Source organism: Wyeomyia smithii, chromosome 1 (assembly GCF_029784165.1).
Source record: "Wyeomyia smithii strain HCP4-BCI-WySm-NY-G18 chromosome 1, ASM2978416v1, whole genome shotgun sequence".
In the NCBI taxonomy this organism is placed as follows: Eukaryota; Metazoa; Arthropoda; class Insecta; order Diptera; family Culicidae; genus Wyeomyia; species Wyeomyia smithii.
This window is the reverse complement of record NC_073694.1, coordinates 195,137,262-195,152,047: the sequence shown is the minus strand read 5'-3', so window position 1 is coordinate 195,152,047 and position 14,786 is coordinate 195,137,262. Positions and strand designations below refer to the sequence as shown.

General features: G+C 40.2%; 1 protein-coding gene across 1 annotated transcript; it reads right to left on the bottom strand.

The window, feature by feature from the left end:
* Positions 1–11,190: 11,190 nt before the first annotated feature.
* LOC129727847 (serine/threonine-protein kinase greatwall) lies at positions 11,191–14,140 on the bottom strand. The gene is made up of 6 exons (XM_055686070.1): positions 13,817–14,140; positions 13,654–13,764; positions 12,728–13,594; positions 12,507–12,670; positions 12,343–12,438; positions 11,191–12,285 (listed from the first exon to the last, which is right to left on the bottom strand). Exons 1-6 carry the CDS (start codon positions 13,922–13,924, stop codon positions 11,355–11,357), a joined length of 2,277 nt encoding a protein of 758 aa, XP_055542045.1. The 5' UTR covers positions 13,925–14,140; the 3' UTR covers positions 11,191–11,354.
* Positions 14,141–14,786: the final 646 nt, after the last annotated feature.

Genomic DNA, 14,786 nt, shown 5'->3' with positions numbered 1-14,786 from the left:
CTATGTATTGTAATCGTCAGTAGTTAGCCAAAACTTCCATTAGGCGTACACTACTGTTCGTTATAACGTTCGTTGAAATACTACAGGGGAATCTGTATTACCAAATACTGTCGTTTCATGCTAATCTGTCGCTTTATTCGCGCTGTCCTACAGAACATTTAATTTGAACATGTTGATACACTTGATTCCCGACGTGATGGCGCATCATTCATCAAACCCATTTAGTAGAAAACTCGTATATGTCTCTAGCTTCCTCACGGAAGCTTTTCATCGGAGCTAACACATGAATCAAATTATTTCGCTACTCACTAATATGACACGTGAGGTTATTTTCTCTTGTGCGGCTCTGATTAAGCTGTAAGCATTCGGCATTCGCACGCGTGCTGTTCTATTTTATGTTTTGTTGGTTTTGTTGCACTACAGTAAGGCTGTGCGACATTACAAAGTTTGGGTGTCGAAACGAAACGAACTGAGTCGAAATTCGGTCTCAGTTTCGGTTGCGTAAAATAAGTAATAGTAACGACAGGGTTCTTCGAAAGATTTTGTGTGACTGTAAACTTATGACACAATAATAGAACATGTGCCAAAAATTGGTGAGAAGTTTCTATTGTCTATATTTCTATAACCAGTAGAAAAATTAAAACGAGTCGATTTCCGAAGTTAGCGTTACTCACTAGCAAAATGCAGACAATGAAAATCGCAACTTAAATGAAACTGAAAAACAAGTTCAATACCATAAATTTTAGTAGGATGAAACAAATTTTATAGTTCCCCAACAACATTGCATTAAATCTGTGCATTTATGAATAAAATCAGCGTTTTCCTAGTTTAGCCCTTTTGATGAGTTTTAAAGCTTTCTAACAATGAGATTTCTCCATCTCTACTTCGTCTCGTTTTCAATTTCGTTTTCTTGCGCCTGTATAACCTTAAAATGACCTTCCCCGAACAGACATCGGCCATAGAAACAATCAATTAAAACAAGGTCAATAACCTTCGAATATAGGTATTTCCAGAATCAGGATGATGCCCAGAAACAAACGATTAACCAGAAAACTCGTCCGTCTGGTACCGTTTTCAGGTTCCTGGACATTATCCCGATTCTAAAAGTATTCATATGAAATATTTGGTCAACTTTGACTGTTTGCCGGAAACTGGAAGTCACCATCTTGAGTTTCGCAATGCCGTCTGGAGTTGATTCCTGGTCCTTTGGGCATCATCTCGAATCCAGAAATACTCATATTGAATGGTATATGACCTTGTTTATATGTCACCTCCCAGCTGGTCTCGAGGTACGATGCTAGCCTAACAAGCCAGTCGTCGTAGGTTCCAGGCTTGGCTCGGAAGAGACTGTTAGTGCCGTAGGTCAGTGATTCTACTGATCATATATTAACTGAAAAGGACTGTAAAATTTTTCGCAGGTAAAGAAGAAATAGATAAAAAAGTCGTCTGAAATTATGTTGAAAAGCCTTTAGAAAACGTATAAAGGAAATGAGGTATTCCGAACTAACTGAAAATGCTTAGGAACGCTCTTGAAATGCAAAAAAACTAAGGAAATGATCTTAAATTTGGTTTAAATTAATAAATTAATTCTTTGAAGAGGCCAAAGCGTAACAAACCATTGTTTCCCTTGTTGTTTTTTCTAGAGATCTTAATTACTTGCTAATCAGACGAGAGCCGTTGTGGCTCGTGTTCTATCAAGAAGTTGTCGCCATGTTGCTCGGTTTTAGGCTGTGTTTCGCCAGTTCCCCAGGCATCTTTTCACCCGCAAGTCTCCCTCGATCTGGTCGAGCCATCGTGTACGCTACGCCCCTCTATTTCTGGCGCCGAGGGGTTACTGAAGAAAAGTGATTTCGCAGGGTTGGCGTCCGGCATCCTTACGACGTGAACAAGGGGGTTCTCTTCAAATAGCGCGTGCAGCTCGTGGTTCATGCGCCGTCGCCATTCTCCGTCGTCCGTCTGTACTCCACCGTAGATAATCCGCAGCAGGCGTTGAAGTTCACCGCGGGAAGCGTTGTTGTCTCGATTTCGTGGAGGACTACCGGTCTTATCAGGGTTTTGTGCAGTGTCAACTGCAAGTAGGCACGATTTCCAGCCAGGATGCGTCTCTGGATCTCTTTGCTGTTGTTATTGTCGACGGTCACCAGTGACCCCAAATACACGAACTCGTCGACCATCTTAAGCTTATCGCCGTCTACAGAGACTTGAGACTGATGTTGTTCTCCTTGGACCTCTCGCTCGCATGTATTTCGTTTTCGACGCATTTATTCGAGGTTCGATTCTTCCGGCTTCGGCTTTCAGTCGCAAAGTTACGTGTTATGATGTCAAAGTCAGCTGAACAGACCTTGTGAAAATCACACACTTAGATTTTGTTGCCGAGAACTCAACAGCTGATAAATTCAGCGAACTGTTTTACAAGTTTTCGGTAGCATTTTCATGAACTTCGGCAGGCGAGATGTCATTACTTGCTGGTTCACGGTAAATCGATATATTTGCTGAATGTTCGTCGAAATATATTGCTGATATTTGTTGAAAAGTTCGCCAAGCTCGATCAGCTGTTGGGAAGTTTGCCGAGATGAATTAAGTGTGCATCAAGGGCGATGTTAAACAGCAAACAGGAAAGTCCATCATCTTGTCTTAACCCTCTGTGAAACCCACTTGGGGCTGGCCCACGAACCAAGTGGTTTTAAGGTGATAGACGACGGAATAGGATCTCTGAGAGTATTTTGTAGGCGGCAATGATAAGCGAGATACCGCGGTAGTTGCGGCACTTCAGCTTGTCGCCCTTCTTGTAGATGGCAGTTTTTCCTCCTCCCAAAGCCTGGAAATGACCCATTGCAGCGCTCTAGCCAGCGCCTCCCTCCCATGTTTGAAGAGCTCGTTCGGCAGTCCGTAATGTTTTGATGTAGGACTACGTCTATCTGGAAGTTAGTGTAGATAATATTGCGGATAATATATAGGGAGGTTAATTAAAACAGAGGTACGATAAAATGTTTTAAAAAATCTGCGTAATAAATTAGGATTAAACGTTTTCGATAAGCGTGTATCGGCCCTACGATTGAATAAATCAATCGTGTGAAAGTGAATGAATAGCAAGTCGCGTTGACGGCATTCAATCGTCTCGCTCATATGCGAGTATGAATAAACTCATAAACTAAACTTTTCAAGGTGGCAGCACTTTATCCCTTCTTGAACATTGAGTGTCCTTTGGGTTTCTTCTTAACCATCAAAAGTCCTTTGGAAATCCGGTAATCCGGATCAGTTTTGAGACAGACGTGAACAAGAGTTGACGCGTTGTGAAGTGACCAGTTAAAACTTATTTGAATAAGTGATCAAAAATGGAGAAATCCGACAATGGCAAAGTCTAGGATAACCAAATCGCTCCCAACAAAAAGTAATTACTGGGTTTAAATAAACTAAAAGGATTTTTTCGGCCACAAAAGTAAAGTGCGGACTGCAAAAAAATGGCGATTTAACTTGTGAAACGTGTCCTTAAAATGGCGTGGATAGAATGCAGTTATAATCGTTTGTGAAATAAAAGTTACTAGTTACGAAATTGGGCCGTTGTTTAATGTACTACTGTTGATCACCTATATGTGAATAATAATATTGATTGTATGAAATTTGTGAATGAATTATATGTAAAATAATATGTGCCAAAAAATACGCACTAGATTTAGACGTTAGTTTTTTTTTTCTTTACCGGATAATTGACAAACAAACAGTTCAAAGCTGCGATCTACATATGTTTTGAATTGACCTGGCGAAGGACATAATCCAATCCATGAGATCCAGTACGGTACGGTAGACCCAGTGGGTCAGACTAGAAAATCCAACCCTTGAGCGGGTTGGTACGTTCCGTAGAGAGCGTTGGACCCGGTGGGTCGCAGGACACAATCCAATCCTTGAGAGGTTTGGTGCGTTCCATAAAGAACGTTCGACCCAGTGGGTTAGTCGAGAAAATCCAATCCTCGAGCGGGTTGGTACGTTCTGTAAAGAGCGTTGGACCCGGTGGGTCGCAGGACACAATCCAATCCTTGAGAGGTTTGGTGCGTTCCATAAAGAACGTTCGACCCAGTGGGTTAGTCGAGAAAATCCAATCCTCGAGCGGGTTGGTACGTTCTGTAAAGAGCGTTGGACCCGGTGGGTCGCAGGACATAATCCAATCCTTGAGAGGTTTGGTGCGTTCCATGAGGAACGTTCGACCCAATGCTTCTGAGGATATGACTCAATGAATCACCTGACATATTCCGATCTTCGTGAGGGTTGATGCGTTCCACATTCATTCGATCCAATGAGCCAAGAGAAGAAATTTCAATCCTCAACCGGGTTGGTGCGATATTACGGTTTAAAATAGAGTGAACTATCTGAACGAACTGGTAGTTAATATCTGGAATTTATAATAATATGAATGAACGATAAAAGATATAAATATGTGTTTTGTATTTGAACAAAATTGAAAGTGAAGAATATAATTTTAATGTTAAATTTTTTGTTATTAGTAGAAATCAGATGAAGTAATGCACAACATGAATATTATGTTATATTTCTACAGGAAAATGACCAGAGCAACGACTAAATATGCAGTATCTTTGGCGAAAAAGCATGAAGACGAAAGAAAGCTTAACTGTACCTTGAGATCGAAACTGAGAGGTGCTAGAGGAAGGGGATTTACCCAGCGTGGAAAGGGTAGACAGATAGCTTTCAAACAAGATCGTTGTGGCAGGTATTTGAACAATCGACACATATAAATCGTCAATCCACTTACCTCAGCATTGTTGGTACAAAAAAATGAGAGAAAAACGTCCACATCATAGCCACGGTGCTCCTTTATATCATTTAATCCAGTACCATCATGAAAAATGTTTTTCTCGCTCTTAGCAGTCGGGCGTGTCTGTTGAAAAGAGCTTCCTCTAGTTTTAGGATTGGAATAAATTCATGTCAACAAACGACATAACCTCTATGGGTTTCTTCTCTGTAATGCAACATTTTTGGAACGATTTTTTCACCTTGTTTTGTTTAGGTATAATCACGAAATTCTTTTTCCGGCCTACTGATTGATCGCGAGAAAGGCGTTTAGCTTTGCAAATCTTCCAGTACGTAGGTACCTATTTCGTCATTTGATAGACTAATCCTTCTACCTTCATTTTTCCAATGTTGTACATAACATTTTTGCGACTGCGAGCAAAATCTTGACCAAATTTTCTTGGAAATCTAGTTTTTGCTTGTTGCACTACGTCCCAGAGCGGAGGTATATTTATTTAATTTCCTACGCAAAGCGATCAACAATATTTTCAACGTGAGGCTTATGATCGGTTTAATCATATTTTTCAAGTATAACTTTTAAAAAAGCTTATTCTGATATCGTGCTCAGAAAATATCACAACAAGACCTGTCATCAGCTCGCAGAGATGCCAGGGGCTCTTTTCTTTCTTCTTTCTAAAATCTTTACAACTGCTCGAAAAAACAGAACATTGCTTGAAATCCAGGCCTATAGAAAGCCGCTTTTTTTTTCTTGACCAACAATAACGTGGATTCGAAATGCAAACGGAACCAAAATATATAAATATTACAAGATAGATACTGGTAATACCCTGTTCGCTAGAATTAGCTAGAGTAGAAGAGGAGAAAGATGTAGATAATATTGCGGATAATATATAGGGCGGTTAATTAAAAAAGAGGTACGATAAAATGTTTTAAAAAATCTGCGTAATAAATTAGGATTAAACGTTTTCGATAAGCGTGTATCGGCCCTCCGATTGAATAAATCAATCGTGTGAAAGTGAATGAATAGCAAGTCGCGTTGACGGCATTCAATCGTCTCGCTCATATGCGAGTATGAATAAACTCATAAACGAAACTTTTCAAGGTGGCAGCACTGTATTTCTTCTTGACCATTGAGTGTCCTTTGGGTTTCTTCTTAACCATCAAAAGTCCTTCAGAAAATCCGGCAATCCGGTTCAGTTTTTGAGACAGACGTGAACAAGAGTTGACGCGTTGTGAAGTGACCAGTTAAAACTTATTTGAATAAGTGATCAAAAATGGAGAAATCCGACAGTTAGGTACCTGAATTTGAAAATCTAATATTTCAACCAGGAAAAAACAGAGAAAAGCGGTCAGGTTTTAAGCGCTTGTATTTTAGTCTTTTAAAAATCAGGTTATCGAGGTTTTGGCAACAATCGATCAGAAATTCTTTCACGGTTAAATTTATGTGACAAAAACTACCTATTGTTTGAGATACACTATTGAAAAATTGGTAAATAACATCGATTGTCTAAATCATACCGAGCAGCCAATCACCACCTCTCTTCCCAAGCACAGCCGACACTAACGGATACAACTGATCTGACTTTGTAAACGATTTGTTGTTGTCACTTTCTGTTTCTTTTTTTCTTCTTTTTTAATTTTCTTTTTTAATTCCCTTGCCATTCTCTTCTCTCCTTAACTCTTCCCTGTTTCCAATTGATCAAACCTTGACCAAACCTTGATATAAAAGGTACATTTGAACATTTCACCCCATCATTTTCATACTAAAACCATATCAGTGAAGTACGGACGCTAGGTGCTAGCCGTTGAAAGGAGGAAAGCAAAATAGTGCCGGTTTCACCCGTAATACTGGTGGCTGTTAGTAGTACATGGTTATTGCAAAAGTACTTAAATGGCTGAAATTCTGCCCGGAATAACCAGAAAACAACAATCATCGACAACTGGCACCGTTTGGTGCCTCAAAGTGTTGTAATTGAAGTGGCTAGTTGAATTTTCTCTTTTACAAAACGTTGCTGATAGCGAAGAAAGCCTTGCAAATAAGCATATTTTTTTAGTGTTCATTTTTGGACAGCGGCCGGTGCAGTGAATCGTTCTGAATATCGAATAGGTTCGTATTTGCTGTTTACTGATAAAGGAAGAATCTACCGAATTCGCTAATTCAAATATTTGTCTTGTCATTACAAGCTAGGCGTCGTACACATATTACGTAACGCTAAAAACCTAGATTTCAGACCCCCCCTTCTAAATTTCCAATTTTGAGCAAACGTCACAGTTACGTAACGGTCTCAACTACCCCTCCTCCCCTTTCATGCGTTACGTAGTTTGTGTACGACGCCCTACGAACAAATGTTTTTCTAATTCGATTATCTGCGAAATGGAGGTGCCAATATAGATAAGGTTTCATTCATATATTTTATTTATTTTAGTTATTTTTCAAAGCGCTCTAATGTCTCAGCAAATAAAAATGCACTATTAGATAAAACATATAGAAAAATACCGTAGTCCTACGACCTTTTGTCTGAGAATCATGGTCATGTCATTGCGTGCCCTTTATAATTGGCCTTGTTCTTTCTCGTTGACCTGCCCAGGTATATCGCCCAGGTCCGGTTCTTCTCATTCATCGCTGTCTCGCACTCCTCGTCCTACCAGTCGTTTCTGCCGCTCGGTGCTTCCACTCCCAATGTCGTCGTTGCGGTCTCCCCGATAGCTGTGCGTATGCTGCCCCAGCCGTATTCGAGAGGCGATGCGCCGAGCCTCTCTGCCGTGGGTAGTACCACTTCGAGCTGTTCCTCCGTAGTCTGGGGGTCCTGGAGCTGCTTGATATTAAGCCGCGGGATTCGGCGGTTTCACGCGTGGTATAAGGTCGACAGTTTTGAGCGCAAAGTTACCGCAACTAGGTAGTGGTCCAAGCCAAATGTTCGAGAAGAACCGGCCGTCGAACATGGTCAATTTGGTTTGCTGTACGTCGGTCAGGTGATCCTCAGGTGGTTTTGTAGATGCCCTTTCGGGGAAACAAGCTGCTTCGCACTGCAAGTCCTCGGGAAGCTGTGAAGTTGACGCAACGCTGGCCGTTGTCGTTTGTCATGGTGCGTAGGCTGTGAGGGCCAACCACCGGCTTGTATATGTCTTCCCTACCGATCTGAGTGTTCATGTCCCCGATGATGATCTTGATGTCTCTACGCGGGCAGCTATTGTAGAGTTTCTCCTAAGCACAGCTGGAACGCTTCTTTCTCTACATCGGGTCTTCCTTCGTGAGGGCAGTGTGCTACTAGGGCGGATGTCTAGTCTCGCGATGGGGTTGCCGTCTTGGGTGTAACAGGCGAGACACCGCATTTCGTAAGCCAGCCGTCCGCTCCGGATCAGACGCTGTTTGAGCCGCCCCTAACATGAGGAACAGACGCTCAGGCAAGCGGCTCCCCCTTCTCTGTCAGCATAAAACCAAGTTCCCACCGGGTTACCGATCTTCCCTTGGTTGCTCGTATCCCAGACGATACCACGTGGAGGTAGGGATAGGAGTTATGGGCATTCTGCTTTGGACCACACTTAGGTCTATTTTATGCCAACTAGCACACGAGTGTACTACTGGTACGCACTGACCAGTTTAGAGATCAGTGACGTTTTTTAATCATTTTGAACTAAATTCAGCACTCATCTTTTACATTTGGAGAAAGTGTTTTCAGATGTTTCAAGCTACACTTACTAGAGTTTTTATGCATTTTGAATTAAACTTGATATCGTTTTTCCTTGAGTTTTGTTATTTATTTCTGGTTTATAGTTGCATTTTAAGTTATTAGATACTAATTTGAGATTCATGTTTAAGCTGTTTTTTTCTGTTTTAGAGGCGTTTTTCTCCCTCTTCGAACAGTTTTCTATTTAATTCGGAATTCAATTCAGTTGGGGCCTCTCCGCTGTTTTACGTTTATAGGCATTTTGGCAGACTTTTGATAATGTAAATTTCTGATCGTACTTGGAGATGTGTTTGAGATGGTTATATTGTCAAGCTTTTTAGGTCGCGTCCTATTTTTTGGTTTGTTCCAATGCGTGCGATTATATGCATTAAAATTTTGGAAACGACAATCGATTTCCATTTGTTTATCACATGTAAATTTTATTCTTCATATCATTTTCGTTTTTGGTCATAACTGTTTTTAGAAGTAATTTTCGTTTATTGGATTAAAGTCAGATATTTTTTGTTTAGAAAAGGTTTAAAAAATTATAACTGAATTTTTGTTCTGTTTTCCTTAACGTGTGTTTAGTCACTCGAAGGTAGTTATATTCAGCATTATTTTCTTCTCGACTACTTCTGATTATCAGGGATGTTTTGTATGCTTTCTTACTAGTTTTTAGAGACGTTTTAAAGTTTTTTGACGTTAATTTTTGAATAAATTTTGGATAGTAGTTTTTGGCCTTTTCCTGACGTAAGATAAATTAGAGCTCAATGTGTTCGGGTTTTCCTTTTTTTATGATTAACCCGTTTTCCTGAAATTAAAATTACTTATTTCTTATTTTCTGTAGTCGAAATGTTGTCAATCAGTATGTTGCGTATTTTTTTAACTCTTCCACTTTGCAGAGAAGATTTTGTCTTTCCGGCTTCTACAAAAGCTTTTTACCATATTGAATCCGTTTTGTTTTTGGTCAAAATCTTTTATGAGTGAATTTTTAAATATAGTGTGTTGTTGTTGTTTTTTTTTACGTTTTAAAGTGTTTTCAATCATTCAAAGCATAGGCGCTTATTAAAGTAAACGAGGCGAGCAAAATGTTGTATTGGGGAACGCAAGTGAAAATTCGCTGGTGACAGCTGAGCGACAGACGAGCTATTCGTTCATGCTGAATTTTGATGGGATTCTTTTTATTTATGGCTTTAATGGTCTAGGCGGTTTTGGGTTGCTTTTAATTTTTTTGTTATTTTTTTGCTAACATTTTTTGATTCACTAAATAAAACCACAGAAATGAACAGTTTTTTGATTTTTCCAAAAGTCCACGTGGACAAAAAGGGGAGAAGGAGAAGGTTTGGTGAATGTCCACGCTTGTTCACGAGGGTGGACGGGGATCTAAAATAACGATTTTTGTGTCCACTTGAATGTGGACGACCCCATGTTGAAACTGATGGCAAAACTCATCGATGACTTTATTGAGTTTGAATATAGTTGACACCTTTAAACAAATGCCAATTTTATTATTAACAACAACAGCATTCTATTCACTAGCAACAGAAATTTAAAAAATTGAAATCAGGAAGTTTTTTTTTCTATTTGCATTTCTCTACATTGTACCTCGATAAAGCTGTCGCATCGATTTTCGAAAGCTTACTGAAAAGCGAAATTACTTCGAATTATGGGAGTTCAACAGTAAGTATAATAAAACTAAGCGATAATAAAATCTGATTTATTTTCAACGCCCGCCACATAAATTAATTCGATCCTCAAAACCTTGGATTTAGTACCGATTATGACATAAAATTTTTTTAATACATTTGTTTCAAACATCAGGTATGTCTTTTACATTGTTCATATCGTTTCTAAACGTATTAGGTTTGATGCCATTGAATCGATTCAAATTGAACTGTTTCCAGGGCGATAAAAATATTAAAACTATGCAATGAATCGTTGAGTTTAATGCATCATCAAAACAGTCTCTTCGTAAGCAGCATATGCTTACGGGTATGACTTTTTCAACAAACGCATCATCATCACTGTAAGCACACTGCAGAAATGTTGAATTTTTATCAAGATTAACCCACTTCTGATTTCCTTTTCCTATCTGCAGCACATTACGTTCCAGGAACGATAACGATCTGTAATCCATTCACTACGCAAAACGGACATTTTCCTTCATCCGAATGAAAAGCTTTTCATTTAGTGATCTTACTGACTCTATCAACGACTGCGGGGCAGTTTGCAGTTGGAGTGAAAATAGAAAATAATGTAGCCGTCGTTTGAATGATTCTAGCGACCTTCATGGTTTGAAGTATTTTCCATCATACAATCAGACTTGAGAAAAAATGTTTTGCAATTTAATGCTGGTTAAAAAATCCGGAAAAGTTTAGTTGCGAAATTTTACCGCTGTAAACTCGCTACAATAATTTACCATCAGACTCGACTCGACATGCATGTTGTTTTTCAACCGAAAATGCATTCCAAATTCAGATTATTCATTTTTTTATGCTGCCAAAAGAAACTTTCGCAAAACACCATCTACGACGATTGCGATATTTGACACCATTGTCTCTAAAAATACACAAATGTTTACCTTAAAATATCATTTAGTGCTCAAATTGTTTGCCCGCTGTAGTGCTCTAAGGTATTAAAGTATTATTTTCGATCAAAACAGATAGGAACTTTTGAACAATGTTGATAGAAAATACAATCAACAATAACTACAACACATCACATACCAACTAGACATTTATTTATCACAAATTTATCTCTAATAATAAAAACAACTTATAATGATGTCCTTATATGCCTTACTAGTAAAATATTGTGAGCTTTCATTTTTTTCCGATTGTTCTATAATCAATGTTCATACACACTAAATTATTAACGAAAGTACCAATAGTCTCCACGCGACCCCCAGTGTCCGGCTGCTAGTTAGTATGACTCCATATCGAAATTAGAGAGCTTCAGATGCTGCATAACATTGCGCGCCTCGAAGTAACCGGTATCCTGTGGATCGTCTGGGTTAGGAATAAACGGTGGACTGGTCGCTTCTAGGTTGTCCCACTCAATCGATTCGAAAAAGGCCATGTCCATCATCTGCGAAGCCTGGGGTCTCTTTAGTGGGTCCATCTCTAGTAACTGCTCAACGGTTTCGACAGCCTCGTTCGAGAGCGACTCATCGCCCTGGGGCCACTCGATGTTTCGACTAAGGATGTTTTCAAACACTTTCTGGGGTGTTTCGTCGTTGAAGGGAGGAACACCGGTCATGAACTCGTACAAACATACTCCCAGTGCCCACCAGTCCACGGCAGGGCCATGGCCCTGCTGGAGCAGAAGCTCCGGTGCGAGATAATCTGGCGTTCCCAGGATCCGTTCATCCGAACCGAGCGGTGCTCGTCTTACCGATTTCGGAGTACGGTATGGTGTCTTTACGGTTTTGGGTGTATTTTCTACATTGTTGGTCAGGGAAATACCAGTACAGATTGGAGACATCACGGATTCGTCATTGATTTTAAGGAATGCCTGCACCTTGTGCGGCTTATCAACCGAAGACGGAAGAGTAAAACGAGTACTTTTCAACTTCTCGAGAGGGCCTCCTTCGCGGCGAATCTTTTGCGAGGAGACCGGCGTTGAGAACATCACATTTCCCAAATGTCCGTTAACTGGCATTTCATCGTCCGACAGTGAGCGCACCTTCAAAACGCCTTTGATCGGGGAGGTTGCCTTACGCTTTTTCGGCGTGCTACTCCCGATGTCCATAACGTCAATTTCCTGCGTTAGACCGGTACTAGTCGTACTGCCGTCCGGATCGGATGTCAGTGAGTCCACCCGGCTAACCAGATGCCGCTTTCGTTTGATTCCTCTGAGCAATCATAGAAAAGATTAAAATTATAATAAAATTTAGAGAAAATACACTCACCTAAAATATTCCGGCCTCTTGAAGCAACGTGAACCGTTCTTAATAGGCGAATGGCAGTCGTGTCTCGAATTGCTGGATTCATTAATGTTGCTCATACTGTAACGAAAGAAGGAACCGGTGCTTAGTAAATTATTTAAGCTCTTAAGTGGCGCCTGAAAACACACCTGCGTGAAAAATCAGAACACGTGTAGTCATCTTTGTTGCTGTTGTTGGAACATTCTACTCTCTCAATAGAGGACAATTCCGCAGGGATGTTCGATATATCGCTCTTACGGCTCGAAACGCCTGAATCGTTGCTGATGGCCGTTTTAAACCTGTGGCAGGGAGCCTAAAGAAATATTTTTTTTATAATCAAATACGTTTTCTAATCGCAATATTATGTTACCGCTAGAAACTCAAACGAATCTTTGAATTGTTGTCCAAATTTTTCTGCATTTTTAACCTTATTACCATCGAAGTTTTCTTTGCCCTTACTAACCAGCTCCTCCCTCTGACTGCCAAATGTGATTTGAATATTACCATCACCAATAGACTCATAGCTCCCGCTGCTTATTTTCCCATCAATGCTAGAACTGCACGTATAATACGATGATGTCAAATCAGACCCTCTATCACCCTTATTAAGACCCTCCACCAGACTGGCATTCTGCTCCGCTGAAAAGAATGGACTCACGCCAGACATTTTGCTCTCGTTCTGTCGTGAGTTGGAAAACGAACATTCCGATTCATTCTCGGATGATCGCTGCAGACGCTCCTTATCGAGTTGTTCATTCTGGCGCTTTTCATGCGACCCAAACGATAGATGCGATGTAAGCGAAAGCAGCTGACCAGGTGTGCGAGCATTCAGATTCGGCGAACAATTGATCAAATCGGAAATCTCCAAATCACGGCTCATTTCGATGCGACTCAAGCCAAAATCCGTAAGTTTCACGTGCCCATTGGCCGAGATTAGCATATTGTCCGGTTTGATGTCACGATGTACGATGCCGTGTCCGTGCAAGTACTGCAGTGCTAGGCAAATCTCGGCCGCATAAAAACGGGCCGCTGGTTCCTCGAAAAAGCCGTACATAGCTAGAAGGGACTTCAAATCTCCGCCCACCATATATTCCATCACAAGGAACACCGACGAGATCGATTGCAGCGAGTAGTACAGTGTCACACAGAATGGGCTATGAGAAAGGGCTAGAGCATTGCGTTCTGTAATGACCTGAGAGATCATGTTTTTGTTGATCATCTCTGATTTGCGCATTACCTGTAAGGGAAATGTTATGATTAGAAACGCAAATCAACATTTAAATTAGCACTCGGTACCTTAATGGCAAACAGCTTGTTTTCATCATTCTTTTTGTAGCCTAGGAAAACTTTCCCAAACGCACCGCGGCTTATAGGTTTTAAAATGCAGAAATCTTTGATGGTTGGTATCTGGAAACAATTCGTTATTAGCTTTTGAATTAACAAAAGTGTCTAATTATACCTTCGGACTGTTGCTGACTGGGGCGGTGAGTTTCTCTAAAGTTTTAAAGATTGCATCGTTCTCCATGCAGACAGATTTTTTCTTCGGAGTGGTATGATGTTCTCCCATGACCGTTAAATTATATATTGTTCGTAACGCCGGTTATAATCTTCGCCTTTGTCGCATACAATCAGCCTTTCCCTCTGATGGCACCGAATAATTTCATTTAGCAAATATATTATAATTATCACCAGATATAGGGTCTTAATTTTATCACAGAATGCACACGTTCCAAAAATCAGTTGGCTTTTCGCTTTCGTCGTTGTTGTGTTCTTCTTCGCGGCTGTCACTGAAACCATTTAAAAGGATAACAAAACACTTCGAGTGACGTTTGCGTGACGCTTGATAAATACGTGTATTGAAACAGGCTCGGTAATTTTCTGCGATTTCTAGCCAGCATAAATTGTTGTGGTCAACTGTATAAAATGGTTGTAGGAACATGTGCTGACGTATATGTTGAAATTTATTCTAACTACTAAATTGAAGAGATACAGCTAAATGCACATAGCAGATAAATGTAACGCAAAACAAAATATATAAGAGAAGGAAAATAGTGATACTGGTGCTTCATTCGTGTGTCTGCCGAACCTGCTAAATAACTAACGCGAGGAGCGCGAGAAGCAAGCTGACATGGGATTCAGCATGCAGCCAATGGAGGTACCGTTTATACATTATGTAACATAAATGAATGAGGAGAGTGGTTCAGGTTTTGAATATTGTTCTGTAAAACTTAATGGAAAATGGTTCTGTGAAATTGAATTTTGACATCGACACTAGAAAATCTTCGTCAGCATTAAACAGCAAATCCTCAACAACGTAAACCTTAAAAAAAAAACAAACTGAATCGAACAACACGGTTGAAGTTCTAATAAATACTATGGCGACATACTTGCAGCCTTAGCACTATTCTCAAGTTATATCCCAACTAATA